Below are 21,534 nucleotides of genomic sequence, written 5' to 3' on the forward strand. Positions count from 1 at the left end.
GAACCAGTGAATTATGGGGTTTTTTGGGGGGAGGGGCTGTCCTCTCACCCCATCCTGGGGCATTCATGAGTTACAGTAAAAATGCAAAATAGGCAATTTAAATGGTGTGCAAAACACTATGGGGCTCACTTCTGAGTAAGTATAAACAACTTTGGATTGTGTCCCCTTCTCTGATTATCTTCTTTTGATTTTAGAAAAGTTGTGTGAGACTCTTACTGAGTGAAGTTGAGTGAAGCAAAACTCTGGGAAATGAGCTTTTTTATGGCTAGCGACAAATAACTTCTAACTAGAACAGCTTACTGAGTTCATATGAGGCTTCTTGGCATTGACTTCAGACTTATTTCATTCCACTTTTACTTTGTATACCACCTTTCTGTATATGCACAAGGCAATTAAAAGCTGACAAAACAACAAAATATACAGCAAACATCGCTCACCTTATAACAGTCTGATCCCATACAAATAAGTCATAATAAAATATGACTTTAAAATAAACAACTTGAATCAAATAATCAAATATTTAGTAATCAATTAGAATATACAATAGTACACAATAAAATTAACTCTCAGGCGGTATACATAATACATAAAAGAAACATGCAACCTTCCAACTTAATAGTGAATTTCCCACTGTAAAATGCCCCTCACTAATGAAACTTTTGCAGCCCTATTTTTTACTTTTGCAGCAAATTTTATAATACTGCTTGCACAAACATCTTCTTTGTGTCTAAAAGTTCATTTTGTGTTGCAGTTAAACAGGAAATAACCCTAGCTAATGAAAGAGCTAAACAACTCACAGAACAACTGGATGGAGAAAAAAGAAAGTTGGAATCAGAGGTACAGAGGATAGCAATTAGAATGATAGATTAAAGAAAATTGGCCATCTATTGCTTTTTAAACTTTCGGGGGTATTGCTTTTGTTTGTTTTGTTTATATTGTAAACAGTCCTGTGATCCCCGGATGAAAGGTGGTATTGAAATTTATTTATTTAATAATACTATGTCATTTTAGTGAATAACATTTTGAGGGCAATTCAAACCAAATCTAGCAGCTGCCTGGTTTCTAGGACTGTCTGGAGTTCCCACTTGAAAAAAGCCCACAATGTTTCTACCTTGTCCAGTAGGCCTTTTTTGCTGAACACCACAAATTTGTAGGAAAAGCCAAATAGATATAATATGGAAAGACAGAATTTACAGAGCTGTGCAGAAGTATGTATTAGGTTGACATCACATAGAGTATTTTATGTGACCTCTGCCTCAGCAGTAAACCCAGGTCACAAAACAGGAGCCCCATTGTCCTTTCTGCCAGATTACACAATGACAGTCATTGTGTTGCTGCTTGTAAAACTAATTTATGACAATCATAATTCTATTTTCATGTCACTAATTTGCTATTGACTCATTCTAATTTACAGTTATGGTTTCCATGGTAGATACAGAGGGTTGTGAAAGTGAGGGAACAATTACTGTGAATTACTAATGAGGAAAACTGGAAAAGCGTTCCTAAAGCAATTAAAGCTTTAAACCCATAGAATTAATTACATGAAGGTCAATGCCTATTAACTTGCATGTTTAGTTAGTATCAGGTTTTTTTTAAGACTACACCTTATAAGTGTAGGAAAAGCCAATATGCATTGCCTTCACTGGATGAAATAAATACTGAACGCTATTAAAATTGGCATGACTTATCTCCCCCCCAGTACAGAAACGTAACCTTATGCCAGTCTCTCTGGAGATTTCTAGTGTAATATATATTAAGCACTGAGCAATGATACTCACATAAGTTCCTTTTCCAAATTCCTATAAGTTTTATTCCACATTTTTATATGTCTAGGAATTTGCACAGTCTCATATCTGTAAATATAGGGGCACAGCAAAAAAACAAAAAAACCTCATGTAGCTGAACCTCAGAGTTCAAAGATGTTTTGACATCTATTTCACAGAGACTGCTTGTGGTCAAGGAAATGCTCCCAGGAAATATAAATTTTTGGTGTGTTCTGAAAAACTAGGTAGCATGTAATTAGAACTTGAATTATAGCATTTTGCCTTTCAAGGTTCAATGCTTCCTTTTCAAAAATGCTGTTCTAAAGACTATATTGAATAGGTAGTTTAGGGAGCAGTCCCATACTGAAGATCCACTGAATGGTCTGGCTGGCCAGCCAGAAAACTCCTTTCTCAGCAGCCAGTATTGCAGTGGGATGTGATGGCTGAAGGAGAGATCACTATCTCTTCTCTACCAGCTTACTCTTTATTTCCAATATTCCTGCAGAAAGGGGTAGCCACTTCATGAACAGTTGATTGCAGGAGCCTTAGAAGGCACAGATCACTGTGTAGATATGTGTCTTCAATGACTCTTCTTGGGTGCAGAGGGTCTCCTGTATTGTTTTAAGTGGGCTCACTTCTGCTGCTCAGCAGAGAATGGAGGATGCCCATGCAAAGCAGCAAAAGAGCAACTACATTATCCAGGGTACTCCTCAGGCAGTGGTGTTAATTTTATCTTTTGCACAATATGGAGGAGTGACATACTCCATTCTGTGCTTAGTAGAAGAAGAGAGAGGTGCAAGTAAGGACAAGCCTATTCAAGGCTCATGCGTGCATGCCTGCATTGGTTGTACTTGCAACTATAAGATGCAAACAGGAGTGTTTGCCTAGTCATACTCACGACATCGCTGATCTGGGTTACCCTCCTGAGGACTCAGATATTGGGAATAACTAAGGTGCCCAACCCCCAAATCCTTCAGTGTGGCCTGGGGAAGTAAATTCTCAGTTACTAAGGTAAATAAGCAGACTCTTTGTAAGAATGGAGAGGTTGGTGGGAAGGGGAGGGGGAATGTCAAATGCAGGAAAGAGGAGAGCTTGCCATTAACTTGTGAACTTTCCATTTGTTAATTTGTAGTTATATAAACATGTACTCAGCAAACTTTAATCCTTTTTTAAAAGACCCAGCTTGGGTTTTTGTTTTCTGCTATTTGAACAAGCCTAATTACTATGCTGCTGTAAAGAATAAATGAAGGAAAGGGAGAAGAAAACTCTCCTGTGTTGCAATTCTTTTAGGATGGAGGTGCTTCTGAGAGTTTAGTCCTTGGTTACAGTCACATGAGGAGGATATCCTAAGGGACATTTGGGGGCACTGTATTCTTCTAGAGGTTAAAATATTGGAAACTTTTAATTTAGATTCCCTGTTGTTCTCCATTGCTTTGGCTTCTGATGGTGGCAGCAATAATGCCAAGTTTGTATCAGTAGTGAGGGAACCCTTTGGTCAAGTAAAACTGAGCACCCACAACCTGATTTAGAAACAAATTCTAAATTTAGAAACAATTTTAGAAACAAAACCTATGTAGTGGTTAGGTCATAGCTGTCCAGACAGAACCTGGTGAGCCTACAAGGGTGTCTGCACAACCCTAACCTCTTTGCCACCCTGCCCTATCCCAGTGCTGTCTTTGGTGAGAGTGACTCCATGGTGCTGCTCCTTGAAACCAGCCACTACTGCTTATGTATGGTTAATTAAATCGCAGAACAGTATAAGGAATACAGTTTCTGAAGACCTCATATTGCTAGAGTTCTGATGCAAAAGGCCTTGCATATGTAAAATAACTTTGTATAACTACAAATGCACTCAGGGTGTTTTTAACGACTCTTTTTAAAATTTGTTTTTTTTTACAGGCTCAGTTGCTATCTGGAAAGCTATTAGACTTGGAGCTTTTGAAGAAAAGAGAAGAGGGCTTAGAAAGCCAGAAAGCTGAACTTCTTAATCAGAAGAGTATTTTGCTTGAAACATTTGTATGTTCTCAGTGAGACTGTTCTAGATCAGAAATCTTCAACCTTTTGATACCCAGCATTAGCTAAATTGTACATGAGCTGATATTTGAACACAAAAGGCCCAGGATCTTTGTCCCCAGTCCAGCTGAGGGTTTGTTTGTTTTGAATATGACCTGTTGAAAGCAGCGGAACAAGTTCATTGTAACAAAGTTCTCCCATAGCTTTCAGTGGGTTTTGGCGATAACTAGCTGAACAATCCAAATCTCTGTAGTGGCCCAACCATATACATTCACAGCCTCATTCCTTAGGCCCTCTGGGGCAGAAGGCAAACAGCAGGCAAAAATGTTCTCTGAGCTGAGTCAGCCTGCAGCTGGTGTACTGATTGGGCCCACACTGGTGCTGCCAACTGACAGCACTGGTGCTGGATCAAGATCTAGCAGACCCCAGGCTGGCTCAGCTCCACCATACCTCTGGAATGGTGGCTTTCCAAACGGCTACTGTTAGTAGGAGTCCTGCCTGACAGCCTTTTCGGTGGGCAGAATGAGGAGATCCATGCACACAAAGTGATACTAGGAACGCAGATGACCCCAAAGAACTCACCTTTTTCAATTTCTTAAGATTTGTCAAGAGTTATTAATATTTACTAACTAAGGATTTGGTCCAAGCAGGACTAAGCCCAATGCAGCCCAATGAGACTTACTCAGTGAGTAGATATGTATAAGTTTCCACTGTTAAATTTCAAATATCTTCTTAACATTAAACATCTATTTCTTTTCAATCAGAAAGCACCTTGCTTTACACCTTTTCGGCCCTTCTTCATCACAAGAGGCCAAAACCTCCATTTGCAGTCTGTAAAATGAAGCTTCTAGCAGCTCTTTGCTCTCTGGCAACTTTCAGGGCCAGTATGGCTGTGTCAAAAAGAACACCCAAGCACTGCACAGAAATCAATGCACTGTCTTCATGCCATATATGTTACAAAAAAAAATAAGAAGGGAATCCACAAATTCATGTTTTGATTAGTCATGTGCTTCTTGCAAGAGTCTACAGAACACCTCATAACACCACCTGATTGGCAGGAGCAGCTGAGATCATAACAGAATGAGCTTTTCAGACCATGTTGGTGGAAGGCAAGACAAATACCTTACATTAAGTATGCTTAATTATAGAAAAAGTTCACAGACAGGAACATGACACTGAAATATTCAGATAAAGGCATTATTGGAGGGAGACTTCAGAGTCTTCAAGCCCTGCGTAAGCGAACACGTTATAGTAGATATTAGGAAAATGCATGTTTCATTCATTTCCATAGCGCGTTCAGAGTGAATATATACAACGTCTGTGTTCACAAAAAAATCTTTGTGAATGAAGAAGTTCCTGTATTTCCTGTAGTCAAATCGAACATCAAACATATGTCTTTAATCAAACATACATTGGGCATTTGAATTTTTGTTGCTATTGGTGGTTTTGTTTGTAATTGAAATCTGTGCTTTATTTTATATTGTTTTGATTTTATTGTTTAATGTGGTTTACATTTTGCATATTTGCACCCTGGGTTGATTCTAAATACTTAGAATAAATAACAGGTAGTCTTTTACATGACTCTAAACATATATTCATATATAATTTTCATATATAGTTTTCATATATAGTTTTCTATTGTATTTTAACAAAGTCTTCTTTCTTTCTTTTTATTTCTTTCTTTTTTGTGTTACTTTATTTTATGTTATCATTAGATGGGTACAAAGAAAAAAATTGCCATAGAAGATGAGAGATTTTTGAAGGAAATTACAGAGTTCAACAGTGAATATGGGTTAACATCCAAAAGGGAGCTTTTAATTAAAAAAAGAGTCAAGGCTGAAATATGTGAATTAGAGGAAAAAGAAAATGTTTTGAGAAATGGTATGTCTTGAATTTAATTATTTTATCTTGGACTATCTAAGAATATAAATGGCTATGTTGCAATTCCATGACACTACAATTTCACAATTTTCTTCCAAGCTGAAAAGTCCTATTAAATTGTAAGGTAATGATTTTCCTAGAGTGAAGAACAGCATGCTATACTTGGAGCACCAAGCATGTTCCTTGTTGCAGGGAACATTAACTGCATGGTACTCTAACATATTAAGATTGCTGAACACGACAGGAGGTCAGAGATAAGACTCTTACCTGCCCTTGCCCCAGTCGCAATCCCATCCATGAGTCACTGCTAAAGATTGAAGAGAATAGTTGCTGTATACAGTTATCTGTTTTTCACTAATAAACATCAGACGTTGCAAATATTTATTGCAAGCCAGTTTGAGCTTTAGCTAGCATAGATAACACTGAATTAAAAATGCCTTTGCATTATTCATCCATGAACTGTAATTACATGTGTTGCTAGCAAATCAAAAGCTTAACTTCTATAGTTTATCTTTTCTAACAAATGCACAAAATACTGTGTCCCCCCCAAGACTACGTCTTCTCCTTCTACATTATAATACTCTGTCTGTCCTCACATACGAGTCCAAGGCAGCAAACAATCACAAAAATACAGTTGTAGAATCTGCCACTGTTGTTGCTTTGGGATCTGCTGCCAAATCTATTCCTGCAATTCAAAAGCCACTGTAACTGCTTAGCCCCCTGTAGCTGACCATTGCTTCCTTAAGCAAGAGTATGTGACAGTATGCAGCCAGTAAGATACTACTTTGGAAATTATATTACATGTCACATTGCTCAAGGCAATGAAATATGGAACATGCACACACTGCATTATGGCCCAATTAGATCCCTAGCTTGCAGGGGCCAGGCCTTGCATCAGTCCCGCCCCTCATTTGCCCAGGGGCCCCCAGATACCTGGTTTGCACCACATCAAGGTCTAATGATGGCCAACATATATTAGTTGCTTCACAACTGACTGATGGCAACCAGCATTCCAACAACAAAGACTGATGGAAAATACGCCACATTCTACTGCTATGCCAGCCCCACTTACTTGTTGTAAACCAAGTAAAGTTGTATTTCAGCTGACAAACACAACATGTTTCCCCCCTACACTAACAAGCTGCAACGTCATACATAACTGGATATAATTAGAAACACATATAAAATTAACTGAGGCTAAGAGCAAAGACAAAACACTCCAGAAGTATGGGAAAGGATTTGACAACACATTTCACAAAAATGTGAACAAATTTATAAGATATGGGTTAAAAAAATATAAATTAGCATTTCCCTGTTTTTAACACCTGCAGCACTTAGCAGTATATGCAGTGGGGCAGTTAATATATGTTGAAGGTGTGGAGCATCAAACACTGTTATGCTTCATAATGATATTCGAGAACTGAAATGTGATATTCAGGAAGACTATAATAGATGAAATTAAACTCATAGCAGGGTATGGTTTGATGGTAGACCCATTGGTTGTATTGTCTGGATATGTTAAGGCTATGAATTTTTCCCGTGGATACAGAATTGGTAACACATTTGTTAACCGTTGCTCATATAGATATGTTATAATGGGTGGGAGGGAGGACACTTATCTCTGTGTTAGAAGACTAGCTAGTAAGAGTTTGGGAACTGACTCATCTGATAAAATTAGCTAATGTTGTAAGAGTGAGGGCAGGCAGACAACTTGATAAATTATTTACTGAGAATTGGAGCAGCGTTGTTATGTATTGGTGTAACAGAACTCAAGAAAATATTCAACCATACGTATTATTGGAAAGAATCTACATTACAATAATTATTATGGTTCTGTTTTGACACTGCTATCAACTTTGCCTTTTTTTTAAATGTATTTTTAATGTAATGATTTAACAAAAAATGCAAGTAGCAGTTGGTTCAGCCCATTAATGCATTGCATAGATGCTCCTAAAGAACTACCCTTTCCCAGCAGTACTAGGTACAATACAAACACTGTAATTCTCACCCATTCAGAGTCATAATCTTTATTTAAGATGCTTAGACACTCACAGGATCATTGTGCTATTATACAAAAAAATTGTTGAATCACTCGCCATTGTTCTCCAACAGTAAAACATTTCCCCCCTGTTGGATTGTGCCAATGTAGAACAATGTATCACAATTTGCCAGGCTCTCATGGACAGTTTATTGGATTATGGTAACACAGTTCACCTGATGATTTTATCTTGCCTTCTTAGTACAAGGTACTCAAGAATTCAAGAAGCTTTAGAAGGAAAGAATGAGAACCAGCAGTAGTTAATACAACATTGAACAGAGTTCAAACTGTGCTATTAGCTCCTGAACAAATAGAAAGCTGTTAGCTCTCCAACAAAACACATAAACTACAGTGATTGTATACTGCACAGCTGTTGCCATCATACAAATAAATTTTGTTAGCTTTGCTTGCATTTGCAGCTCTTACTTTTGACAAACAGTATGTTGAGTAATTTTGTTGTTGATGATAATAAATACCCAAGTTTCTAATAAACTAAAAAAGACATGTTCACACTTAGGACCAAATTAAATTTATACATTATATTCTGCCTTTCCACACAAATAGAGCCCAAGCCAGCTGGCAACACCAACACCAACAGAAGTCTAATGGTATCTGTCCACCACTGGAATGAACACCATTGGCAGAATGATTTCCCCTTTTTCCCCCTGAAGCTACCATGCCCCACCCAGTATATTTCCAAAATCTCCAGAGAGTTAGGGGGCTCTCTGGAGAAGAATTTTTTGTTGCTGGGCAGAGGGCTACAGTAGGGAGGAGGAGAATTCCACTTGCATGACATTGGATGTCATCCAGAATTACCAAAATTTCATCCAGAAATTTGCATGACATTGGATGTCATCCAGAATTACCAAAAGTGCAATAGGTAAAACTTACATATGTCAGTCACTACATAAGAGGTATTATTACATAAGGGATTATCAAATGCACATAGCCTATATATATATGGTTACATATGTAATTATTTTTTCAAAACATCTAGAGAAGAGTTGCAACAGAGTTTTTTGGTTATGTGGTGAAACTTAAATCTTTAACCTAATTTTAAAATTATCACTTTCTTAGAAATAGAGTCAATGAAACATGAAAATTCTCAGTTAAAAATGTTTCAGCTGCAGAAGAATGAACTGAAGAAGGATTTGTGTACTTTTCAGAGAAAACTCAAAGGTATATTGTTCACTTGATCACCACCTGATTTGATGTTCAGACATAGTGTGAGTACATTTGATAAATGATTCTGATCAAAAAACATTCAACAACAGATGAATGTTTATATCTATATCATGGACTTAATAGTTTTTAAGTTAATATTAATCAAGGCATTAATGAACAAATAATTTAAAGAATATGGATTTAAAACATTTTCTGCCCTTCTTTGCAGCTTTAGCAATTCAGACTGCATTGGATCCAAGGCTTTGTTTAAAAATAATACAGTCATAGAATTGTAGCATTGGAAGGACCCCCAAGGGTCATCTAGTCCAACTGCCTGTAATGCAGGAATCATTCCACATCCTATACTGTATCTTGTGCAATAGGACCTGCTACACCAAGTCCCACTATTGAAGCTTTGGCTTTCATGCATTTCTCCCATGCACCTGCATATCATTTTTTATATTCCAACCTTTAGTATTCACGTGCTTTCGATATATGATCTCATATTCTTGTAAGAATGGGAATGACTTAAATACAGCTGAAGGTTTTTTATGTCATAAAACTATAAACCAAATTTTTCATTCTAATAATAGGTTCTTTTAATGTGCAGCAAAACAACTGAGAAACATAGAAAGTTGCCTTAGACTAAGGCAGACCATTGGTCCATCTGGCTCAGTATTGACTGAGTTGACTGGCAGTTCCTCCTCAGGGTTTTGGACAGGGTTCTCTCCCATCCTTAGCTGGAGATACCAAGGACTGAAAGCAGGACCTTCAGTATGTGCTCAGCTACATACACACTCAACTACAGCCTTTCCTTACAGTTTCCATTATATAATAAAGTACTGTATTATAAAATCATAATAGAAAGGTATTGTTTCTTTTTCAGATCTTGAAGAAGAAATAAGAGAAGCTAAAAACACCACAAAGTGTTTAGAAACAGAAAAAAATAAAATTTCTGAAAAACCGCAGACCGATCCAGAATGTGCAAGGTAAAGGTATCCTGCCAAAATGCATAGATCTGAGATGAATTTTCTTTTAGCTAACATGCATTCATAATGAAGCAAAATAACAACATGAATCTGGTTGATATGCCATGTGTGTTTATGTAAGTGACTGTATGGGAGGAAGCATCATGGAGAGCAAAAGGAGGCTCAGTCATTCCCTAAACCTGACACCTTTTCCATAGGGAATGAAGAATTTTAAAGGGGTAAAGCAAAGGAGATCTGCCAAGCCCCTTTCCTTCTCTTCAAGTGGAGTTGAAGCATGAACAAAATCTTCTAAATGAAATGTTTTGCTTCAGAATTTGTGTGTAGGAGCAAAACCGTATGTATGGAACATACATCAAAAGGGGACTTTAAATGATAATACTAGGTGCAGATCCATAAGCTGATGTGGTACAGCACACTACAGCTTGCTTTTGCATTATTTATTCTATTATGGTACATTAGCTTTTCTGATGTATGAGGTTGTCATCTTCCTTCTGAATAATACACTTCTCCTGGAGTATCTTGCTATTGCAGTGTCATTTAACATTCAATACAGCATGATTAGGAAAGGGGTGTTTACTATGAATATAAACGTGCTGAAGATCAAGGTTAGTTAATGTCCATGGGCTTGCAAATGACTTACAGCACAATCCTTTGCATGTCTACTCGAAGTAAGTTCCCTTTAGGGAAGGGCAATAACTCAATGGTAGAGCATGAGCCTTGCATGCAAGAGATCCCATGTTCAGTTCCAGCATATCCAGGTAGAGCTGGGGGAAACTCTTGACTGAAATCCTGGAGAGCCTCAGCCAATCAGCTAGATGAACCAATGGACTGACTCAGCTTAAGACACCTTCCTGTATTCCTAAGGTAAGTGGGTGCAGAGTTATAATCTTATTTGAATCAGTAAGATATTTAAATAGTGCAAGGTATGTTTGTTTTTTAATAATTGAAAAAAGTGTTGATGTTTATATGAAAAGTAATGCAATGCAGTTCTGCAATTTGCTGAATATGATGCAAAGCAATTATAAAGAATTGTCAAGATTTATCGATAAATATAGTTACTTATTTTGCAAATCATATGATGAACACCAGAAGACAAAGTGCTACTACCACGTCAAAGATTGCACTTTTGGGAAATCTGCCATTTTACACCTTGGGCTTACTTCAGAGGCAGAACTGGATGAGTGCACCATTATTCAAGATTTTACACATGTATATTGTATTTCCTTAATCTAAGATTGAAGCATCAGTATGCGCCTCCTTACCCAAGCCCTTCAAAGGTCTGTGAAGGTGTTTAATTTAAGCCCTATTGATTTCAATTAAAATGCTCCTGCCCTGCTACTGAATAGCATAAAGGCAAGTCGGCAATGATTGTCCAACTCAACAAAATTCAGTTAGACTATGACTGCTCACATTTTATTTTGTAGGGATTGAATAAAGGAACAGCATTAATAATTGTAGATAACATATCACAACAAAGATAAACACCATACCAGTTTATTATTTCTGGGTTCCCCATATTCCCCACTGAACTTGGTCCCCTATGGCAGTATTACTTAAATCTTGATACCTAGAATCATAGAATCATAGAGTTGGAAGAGACCACAAGGGCCATCGAGTCCAACCCCCTGCCAAGCAGGAAACACCATCAGAGCACTCCTGACATATGGTTGTCAAGCCTCTGCTTAAAGACCTCCAAAGAAGGAGACTCCACCACACTCCTTGGCAGCAAATTCCACTGTCGAACAGCTCTTACTGTCAGGAAGTTCTTCCTAATGTTTAGGTGGAATCTTCTTTCTTGTAGTTTGGATCCATTGCTCCGTGTCCGCTTCTCTGGAGCAGCAGAAAACAACCTTTCTCCCTCCTCTATGTGACATCCTTTTATATATTTGAACATGGCTATCATATCACCCCTTAACCTCCTCTTCTCCAGGCTAAACATGCCCAGCTCCCTTAGCCGTTCCACCTCTTCCCATGCACCTGCAAAGGCCTCTTTCTGTATTCAAACAGGAAGTACCCTTAACTCAAAAAGATAGATGCTTACTCAACAGTTCATAGAGCAGTGGGAAGATATCCATGTAACTGTGGGATAGCCTGTTATTAATAAGAATGTTTTGACATTCGCTTTTCATCGCCATTAAGGGCTTAGGGATTAAACCTTATTTTCTGGGCAATTGTGGTGTTCCTGACCTGCATGCAAGAGCTGTATACAGGAGTGAACTGTGCTTCTTCCTGCCTTTTCAAACTGCACATGCAGACTAGAAATCAAATAATGATTACCTCTTCCTCTTTGCACCTTCCCCTGAGCTTCAGGAAAACTGTCCACTTTGGGTCTTTTACAAAGTCCCTTACATACTTACCTGGATTTAAAGTGAATTGTTAAGCATTTTAAAACCCAGACATTTTTTGGCACTTGAAAATCTACTTAGAGAAGGAGGTGTGTGTGACTGCATGATTGACATAAGGATCAGCCAGTGAGTGTTGTGTTCTGCTCTGATCCTCTAGCTGCTGTGCAAAGCATCGGGTTTCTTGTAAACTCAGTTTGAGAAAGAAGAGCATTCAAGCATCTGCAAGGGGCATAGACTAGTGCAGGGGTAGGCTACCTCCACCCCACAAGCCAGTGTAGACCCACCAGAGGTTCCAATGTGGTTCACAAGATGATTTCCCCAAAACCACACCCACTTGTCAAATCAGCTGACATCAGTTGGTGACATCCATTAATGGACAGGAGGTAGGGTTTATTTGTGCACTGGCCCATACAGCAGGATTTAATCCCCAATTGCCAGCTGAAACAGGGGGTTGGGTGGGGGACGATGACTTTGTTTTGGCCACAGTTTAATGCAGACCCCTTTCTGAATTAGGAAGGGGGTTGTCTTGAAATCCCTCCTAAAATAAACATACTAGGAAGGCCTTTTATCCTGTACACTGCATGCCAAGGTATGGCATGCAAGGTGGTGGAGGAGAAACCTTTCTTTTTCCAGTAGCTGTGGGACTGGTATGCTACTCTTGCTACCAGTGACCTGACTGGATAAATTGAGGTTAAAGGAAAAGCACGTGTGGCGCTGTGGTCTAAACCACAGAGCCTAGGGCTTACCGATCAGAAGGCCAGCAGTTCGAATCCCCGTGACGGGGTGAGCTCCCGTTGCTTGGTCCCTGCTCCTGCCAACCTAGCAGTTCGAAAGCACATCAAAGTGCAAGTAGATAAATAGGTACCGCTCTGGCGGGAAGGTAAACAGCGTTTCCATGTGCTGCTCTGGTTTGCCAGAAACGGCTTAGTCATGCTGGCCACATGACTGAGAAGCTGTCTACAGACAAATGCCGGCTCCTGCAGCCAGTAAAGCGAGATGAGCGCCACAACCCTGTGACTGGACCTAATGGTCAGGGGTCCCTTTACCTTTACCTAAGATGAAGTTTGGATGGATGTTGGCCTGTTGGCACTTGTGGAGTGGGCTATGCTGGTAATTCTTCTGTGGCTTGAATTTTAATTCAGGAGGCAAGTATAACAACTAGTTGAAGAACTGAGCCTGGTGTGTTTCATGCAACATCTCTAGATTAAGAAAGTAATCTTACAGATAATACCTCCTAACATGCACCAAGAGTTGCTATTACTTTAGTTAGCTTTGATTACTTTTTGATGCATAGAGGTAGTTTCCAGAAGGAAAAGGATTTCGGTTGGTCTTTCAAAATGATAAGCTGTTTTGCATTATGTATCTCTTAACATTGAATGAAAGAGGCATAACATCAATAGACCTGACAAGAAGACAATTCAGCAGGAAAATAACACACTTCCATAGGAGTTGGTTGACTGATTAAATTGTTCGATTTTTTTTAATTGTTTCTTTTTTGAGGACAATACAGACTTTGGAATCTTGTTGGAGACAGAACTAATTAAATATAGAACAGCTTAGTTTAGTTTCAAAGTGTGGCTAATGAAACTGCCTCACTAACATGACTGCTGTGCAGCCAAGACCAGATGAATTATTATTATTATTATTATTATTTAAAGGTAAAGGTACCCCTGCCCGTACGGGCCAGTCGTGTCCGACTCTAGGGTTGTGCGCTCATCTCACTTAAGAGGCCGGGGGCCAGCGCTGTCCGGAGACACTTCCAGGTCACGTGGCCAGTGTGACGAAGCTGCTCTGGCGAGCCAGCACCAGCACAGCACACGGAAATGCCGTTTACCTTCCCACTATAAAGCGATACCTATTTATCTACTTTCACTTAAGGGTGCTTTCGAACTGCTAGCTGGGCAGGAGCTGGGACCGAAAGACGGGAGCTCACCCCGCCGCGGGGATTCGAACCACCGACCATGCGATCGGCAAGCCCTAGGCGCTGAGGTTTTACCCACAGCGCCACCCGCATCCCTATTATTATTATTATTATTATTTAGTAATTTCACAGGATTGTACAGTCTTTGAGGCTGGTCAAATACCACACCTTTCAGGTGGGAGTACTTCCAATTTAATGTAGTTTTTTTCTTTTTTTAACTATAGAAATTCCTCTGGGAATTATGTTACCATTTTGTGTTGTTCCATTGGGCAGTCTGCTAAGCCCTTGGAAAATGAGGGCCAGCCAGGCTGCTGAACACAGCCAAGCCACTGTTTAGAGCAGCGCCCACAACTTAGCTTTGTCTCAAGAAGGGCTGTGGAACTTGATCTGGCCAGTGGGCCAGATTCAGAAGTCCCCCACCTCTCACAGGTTTCTTGGACATCATACCAATTCAGGCTGTGGCTGCAACAAAAAAATTAGGATAGCTGTCTTAAGTACGCTCTTGATTCTTTTCATCTATAATTCACCCCTTTTTTTCAATTAGGCAGTTTTTTCTGTTGCCTCAAGACCAGTGATGTTTGTCACCAGTAGAGATGTTTTAGCCTTCTCCATCCTGGGAGAAGGCGACAGAAAAAAGCACCAAATTCTACCATCAGCTGGACTTAAGATTGTACTCCCAGTTGTTCTTTTTCAGTTTAACATGTGGGTTTACCTGTCTCATGCATGGCATCATACGATGTTAGGTGATGGGAAGAAACTTTCCTGCAGCTGTCCCAGTAGGAGAAGGCTGTGACACCTCTACTGACAAACCTCTCTGGCGCATCAGAGCCAGTGCTCACCAGCATACATAGTCTGTAGGTGGTAGCTGTAACAAAGATAAGAAACAAGCAGGTCAGGTACCATGCTTATTCCTAGCCGTCTAGTCTGCAAAGCATTCAATAAAAGGTTGTCAAGTGAGGTAAGAGTGGTCTAGGACAAAGATAATAATAGGACTTGAACATATGCAGTACATGTGATCTACGTCTGAGCTGAAACCCCTTCTTTTACTAATTCTGTAACTAAATAAAGAAAGCAAAAATGTTGTATCATCTTGAAGAGAGAGAATGATGTTTATTGAAGAGCTGGCAGCTTGAGGAGCCTTTGAATTAACAGTGACTCAGCCATCTTTGCTGTCAAGAGTCTTTCCAGGATCTGACTGTGCAGACTGAGGTCTTTGCACTCCAGCTACTTTTCCTGTATTATAGAACTAAGATGCAAGCTAGACCTTGAGACAGGCATAGTCATTAGAAGCAGAATGACTGCCTGAAAAATGCTCGCCATTTTTCATGTGGACTGTTAAGCTACAATCCTGTGCCACAGTTCCATTAAAATCATTGTTACCAGGGTATAACCGGAAGCAAGCTCACACCAACTTGAATTTGCTCTTCACAAATTTTCTGGAGCCAAACCTGCGTTTTGTTTTCCCCTTTCCTCATTTATATTCATGACGGACATCTTTTTTATTAATGATGTAAGAAGAATTGGTCCTTTAAAAAAAAAGCCTTGTTCAGAAAAGTGCCTACAGTAGTAAAAGGGTTTCAATATTAGCAGACATTTTCACAAAGATGCTTTCATTTTCACACCAGTTGTGGCAGGTTAGGTGTCACAGCAGAGGATTCAGATGCTTTGAAGTGTCCTGCTAGTTTGAAAGAAATATTACAGTAACAAAATGCACTCCACTGACAGCAAAGATCCACCAAGCCATCAAACTAGAATGTAGCATGCTTTGAAGAAGGCCCATTATCCTACTGGATTATATGATCATGTGTCAGGACAAAATACTGCCATTTCCTTCCATGAAAATCAATTGCAGAATCTCACTGTATTCTCAGCATGCTAGCCACCAACTTCAAAACAGCTTTAACAACATACAGAGCTTTAAGATGTTAAGTGTAAAAGCCAAATGAAATCGTGTCATAAAGCAGTGCATTCTTTAGAAGAAAGCTTATTTGTGGGACGGTAAAAGGTTTAGCATAAAGATGATTATTTTGATCATCCGTTTGAGTTACCTACTGCCTAAAGCTTTTAGTACTATTGTGATACATTTATTTTCTGGGGCAAATTGGTATTTCAGAATGCACCACTCAGGCCTAACTTTCCAGCCATATGACGTATGGTGTCAGTTTGAGACACCTATAATATGATCTGATTTGCTTTGTCTGTCCTACAGTGGGCATATGATTTGTGAAGACAACACCACAATATGTTTATAACTATCCCATGCAAAGCAGCCCCATTTTCACAGCCATATGCAGAAGTAACATATGGGCCAGGCATCCACACTGACATCCAAACCTCACACAGTTTCCCTCCTTGAAAAAGAATGGAGAGAATTCTGATTTGTATTTGTGGGACCTCTTTGCTGGGTGTTGGCATGGACTCTCTGGTTCATAAATTATTTCCTACACATGGCCCTAGTACTGGAGGTCCTTCACATGCATAAACCTATATGTCACTTGCGGGGTTTGTTTACTTGACAAATCTCAAAGAACTAGGATTACTTCTTACATATTGGAATCAGGGCCAATTTAGACACCCTGCAGGAAACCCTCTACTCACATTGATGCTAACTGCATGTGGGGAGAGTTAATGCTTAACATAGTATTGGGGAATCTGTGATCCTCCAGATGTTGCTTCACTACAGCTGCCCTGCATAATCCCTAATCATGGCTACAGTTGATGTGATTTAGGGTTCAACAACACCTGGAGTTTCCCATTCCTTAAAAGCTTATTGTGTAGTAGATCATACTGTGTTCAACTTCTGTATATCAGTGTTGCAGCTACTAACATACAATCCTTAAAAGCATTTGAGTATATTGCCTAGAAGAGGAAATGTATTTTATCTTATCAGTGTATACCACCTATTTAAGGAGAACCAAAATGTAATTATTATTAACTGCAAGTCACAAAAAACAGAGTGAAAAGAGGAGCGAATCAAAATATGCAAAATTAATTTATTGTAGATTAGTGGGAAAGCACGAATACTAAAAAAGCAGAACCTCGGTTTATATTTGCCTTTCATGTCCTGTCCCCCAGTAGGAACAGGTTAAAGCCATATTTTCATTCATAGATAAAATGAGGCGACTGGATTCATTTACAGTTAGAAGTTTGAATGGCATTCTTCTTTTCCCCATTTTTTCTTCTGTTAGTCCATTTCAGAGGGAAATTTTAGAGAAGGGTTTTCTTTTTTTAGAGTGTGAACTTCTGCACTCTTTTCAGAAGCCTGGAAATATTGAAATAGTTTGAAGTTGCTTTGTGTTATTTAATAGTTAAGGCGTTTGTTTACTTGACTAATCTGAAAGAACTAGGATTGCTTCTTACATTTCTTATTATAGCCTAAGAAAGCTCATTATTGAAACCATGAAAGAACAAATGACACTGCATTCACATAAATCATCCAGGAAATATGTCCACTAGAGCTGAACAAATCCTTCATATTAACAGTGCATTGCCGAGGGCCATGATTCTGTTGGTTTTGAACAAATATGTTCAATTTAATTTTATGTTAAATTTTATAAGCAAGAAATGCCCATCTCTGGAGTAATCTCTGGGGTGCAGAATGAGTTTCTGTAATGACAATGTGCTAACTGATTTCTTAAAACTTTTCATACCAATGCCCAGTGGGGTTATTATAGTTAGAATTGTGTCAGGGTTTCTATTATGAACCCCAATTTCAAGGTTTATAATCCAACAATAAAAACGTGCTCTGGGGTAAAGTCTGTCATTGGAAATTTGCTTGGGAGTAATTTTCCTTACACAAATGCATATACAGGAAACTTTGTTTGGGAGAGCGGTTCATCTGTCAATTTATGTAAGTTTTAGTAGGTATGAACACAAGTGTTAATTGTCTCCAGCTTTGAAGTTTGATGCTTGCATCTTTAGTCACTTGGTTAATGTTTTTTACCTTACAAAAAAATCTTCATTTAGAAAGCATTCTGTCTACGAGTGATATCAGGCTTGTTAGGTAGAGTACTACTTACTTACAAAAAAGTGTACTTCTGACAAGAGGCTGAACCAACAGGGTTCAGGTTCCCAAACTTCTGACTTCATGAGAATGCCCTTGTATTGCCAGTTTGGTAATGTTATCTATAAACATTACTCCAGATTTTGTTGTTGTTGTTTAGTCGTTTAGTCGTGTCCGATTCTTCGTGACCCCATGGACCAGAGCACGCCAGGCACTACTGTCTTCCACTGCCTCCCGCAGTTTGATCAGACTCATGTTTGTAGCTTCGGGAACACTGTCCAACCATCTCGTCCTCTGTCTCCAGTTTTTATGTCTCACAAATAGAATATTTTGGAAATTCTTCCTGCTGCCTATATGCTGGATTAAGGAATATTAATTTATAGTGGGTTGTGTTGATATTTATGTATTAGTGCACAATTCCCTCATACTACTGATGAAGGTGCCTGGAAGAGCACTTCCAATTCATGACCTTTGTTACAACTACCAGATATGTAGTTAGCTTTGGTCCATAGGGGTCAGCAAACGTTTTCAGCAGGGGGCCGGTCCACTGTCTCTCAGACCTTGTGGGGGGCCGGACTATATTTTGAAAATAATAATGAACAAATTCCTATGCCCCACAAATAACTCAGAGATGCATTTTAAATAAAAGCACACATTCTACTCATGTAAAAAGACCTGGACCATCCGCGGGCCGGATTTAGAAGGCGATTGGGCCGGATCCGGCCCCCAGGCCTTAGTTTGCCTACCCATGGCTTTGGAGATAGAATACCAATTGCTCATGAGTTCTCCCCTGCAGCCCTTCAAGCCCTTTGATCAGCAGGCACAAGCTTCAGGTCTTTTAAAAAGGCAAATGGTTTCTGAGAATTAGCTTGTAACCCTTTTTTAAATGTGTTAGGCCAGAACAGTCCTCCTCTAGATGTATATCTTCCACTCCTGCTGTGGAGACTTTTCAGAAAAGTGATGGTTCTGCTGGTTGAGATGCATATAGTATGGGAAATAATCTTTTATTGGATCAACTCATTTCAAGCTTCCAAAATCTCACAGTAATTATTGAAGCATAGATTTTCAGAGCAAAAATAAAACCAGTCTTACTGAATGTTTAGGCTGATTGCTGAGACTAACAGGCCGAGAGAAAAGCAAGGTGGGAGAAAGGCAGTTAAAATGTAACTATACCCTTTAAGAATCTAAAATGAATCCTTACTTCTTCCTTTAAAAGGATAGAAAGAACAGTACAGAAACATCCATGTTGCCAGGAGTTAAGGGCTGCTCTGAAAGTCACTTTCTCTCACATTGTTATACAATACTCTTTCGATTGTATCAGGCTACATTCATTTAACTGGTATTTGGATTGAATATCCTTAGTTTCAAGTCCAGCTATTTCATGCTGATTTGTTTATTTATTTAATTTATTTAGAAATAATTATAAACCACTGAGTCAAAGAGCTCTCTAAGTTGTGTACTTAATAAAAATTTAGGTAAAACAGACCTAAAACCCACGGAACTATTAAACAAATATACATAATATAATGTTGCTAATTGATCAAACTGTTGAAACACAGTATGCACACATTAGCTCAGTAAGGTCTTTGGCATTTAATAACTTTCCTCAGAGATGTATTTTGTCCTGTTCAGACAAGTAGCTAAATATTCATAGTATGTTTTCATCCCATTTAAAATTTGCATTTAAAGTGCATCAAATAGTGAACCTTATATATAGTTAATATTCTTGTTATTACTTTAGTGTTACACTTTCACAAATTTCTGGTTAAGTATAACTTTAAATATTTTCATTCACTCCAGACTTAATGATAAATTTCCATTATTTATTCATTACTTAAGTGTCTCCACAACATTGATTGTGCAGCCTGTAACTTCAGATACATTCCCTGTTTCTTGAAGGGATAGGTCTGGGGTATATTGAAATTACCTAGCTTTTTATTTAAAACAAAACAAAACAAAATAAAGAATTAACCATATAAATCAAGCAGCCGAATGGGAGCATGAAGCAACAAAAACATCTTTTACTGCCTTTCGCAAAACTCAGCGAGAAAAGCAAATGTTTCTACCAAATGCATAATTGTTTATCTAGTGCCTTACAGCTTCAGAGCACTTTGCAAGTAGCAATTAGACATTTCTCTTAGCAGCTCAAGCAAAAGCAACATACATACATCCATATTTTTATTTGTTTGCCGCCTTTCCACTGTTCAAACCATGCTCAAGGTGACTTGCAACATTAAAAAAATACTTAACTACAACAAAAGCAGTCCTAAACAATCAGTAAAACATTAAAAAAATACACAACCTAACAGAAGACATTCCACATAAATCACAAGAAGATCTAAAACAAAGATGCAAAAAATCTGCAGCAACACCTTACTACTACTACAACAGCAGCAGCAGCAACAACAACAACACCGAAGAGTCTGTTCAGCAGCCTCAGCTTTTGTAGTCAGGGCCAGTCAGGGCTCCACTTGGGTGGAAAAAGGCCTGCAAGGCAGGGAGCAGGTGTTCCAGGATTCACAGCCAAGGTGGTTCCTGGCCTCTTCAACATCAATCATGTTCCTGCATGTGCGTCTGAGCTACACTACAACTGGAACAGACTCTGCAAAATTGCGGCATTCCTGTGAGCACCAGACACAAGGGACAGACAAGAGGGAATGGCTGTTAGTAAACAGGTTCTGACCCAGGAGGGGTCCTGTGTTCTTAGTAAGGATGTGTGTGGGCCCTTGGGCCTGGCCATAGCAAAGAACAAGTCCTACACAGCTGTTGGACTGCCTTATGCTATACTGCTGTGCGCTATCTGGCTCAATAGATCAGGTGCAAAAGTACACCAAATCATAGACGTGTATGATACATTAATTGTATTGTGGCCATCTCAAATGCTTAAGCTAAATCAGGACACAAACACAGTATTGCCATCCTTGAAACTATATTTCCATAAGGTAAATGAATTTGTTGGCAGATCTTATTGTTTGCAGTGCATAGCAGAAACAACACCAGGCTCAAGGGCTTTGTGCCTGTGCCTTTTTTTAAAAGCAAAAATGCATGATGTGATTGAAGATCAAGGGTATTGTACATGCTCATTTAGAAAATACACCTGTTCTAGTTAACAAAGAAATGTAATTGTAAGAAAGAAAGAAAGAAAGAAAGAAAGAAAGAAAGAAAGAAAAAGACAATTTTACAAGTGATAGGGACCACCATATACAAATAAAAGCAGACAAAAAGTGGAACTATGGAGCTGGGTTTTGGATTAGTACTCCTTCTACTCCTTTTAATTCAAGGTTACATGTTGCCATTATGTTCAGCATAACCCTTTTGTGTGGAAGAGATATTACCAAGTAATATTTAAGCAATGAAATGTTTAAATACAAGGTAAGCTTCTGAATCTTCTTAGCATTCAATATATATAAAATCTCA

At 38.8% G+C, this 21,534-nt stretch overlaps 2 protein-coding genes across 5 annotated transcripts in view; one reads left to right on the forward strand and one right to left on the reverse strand.

Annotated features, from left to right (window-relative positions):
• LOC310677915 (uncharacterized protein) overlaps positions 1-21,534 on the reverse strand; it is a 116,461-nt gene that overhangs the window by 31,929 nt on the left and 62,998 nt on the right. Inside the window, exon 5 of the mRNA XM_083441141.1 lies at positions 14,827-14,979. Within this exon, the coding sequence (XP_083297267.1) occupies positions 14,827-14,847 (21 nt within the window). The 5' untranslated portion in view covers positions 14,848-14,979. The remainder of the gene's footprint in view (positions 1-14,826; positions 14,980-21,534) is intronic.
• Positions 1-21,534, forward strand: part of CCDC172 (coiled-coil domain containing 172) — a 53,355-nt gene that overhangs the window by 553 nt on the left and 31,268 nt on the right. For 3 of the 4 annotated variants that reach the window (XM_083441139.1, XM_083441137.1, XM_083441138.1), the window contains exons 2-6: positions 752-837; positions 3,663-3,779; positions 5,492-5,657; positions 8,773-8,874; positions 9,746-9,848. In XM_083441139.1, coding sequence (XP_083297265.1) covers positions 752-837; positions 3,663-3,779; positions 5,492-5,657; positions 8,773-8,874; positions 9,746-9,848 — 574 coding nt within the window. Of the gene's footprint in view, positions 1-5; positions 136-751; positions 838-3,662; positions 3,780-5,491; positions 5,658-8,772; positions 8,875-9,745; positions 9,849-21,534 lie in introns of those variants that run through there. The other variant, XM_083441140.1, reaches the window with a different exon arrangement.

Source organism: Podarcis tiliguerta (genome assembly GCF_965153285.1).
Source record: "Podarcis tiliguerta genome assembly, chromosome: 5".
Taxonomy (NCBI): domain Eukaryota; kingdom Metazoa; phylum Chordata; class Lepidosauria; order Squamata; family Lacertidae; genus Podarcis; species Podarcis tiliguerta.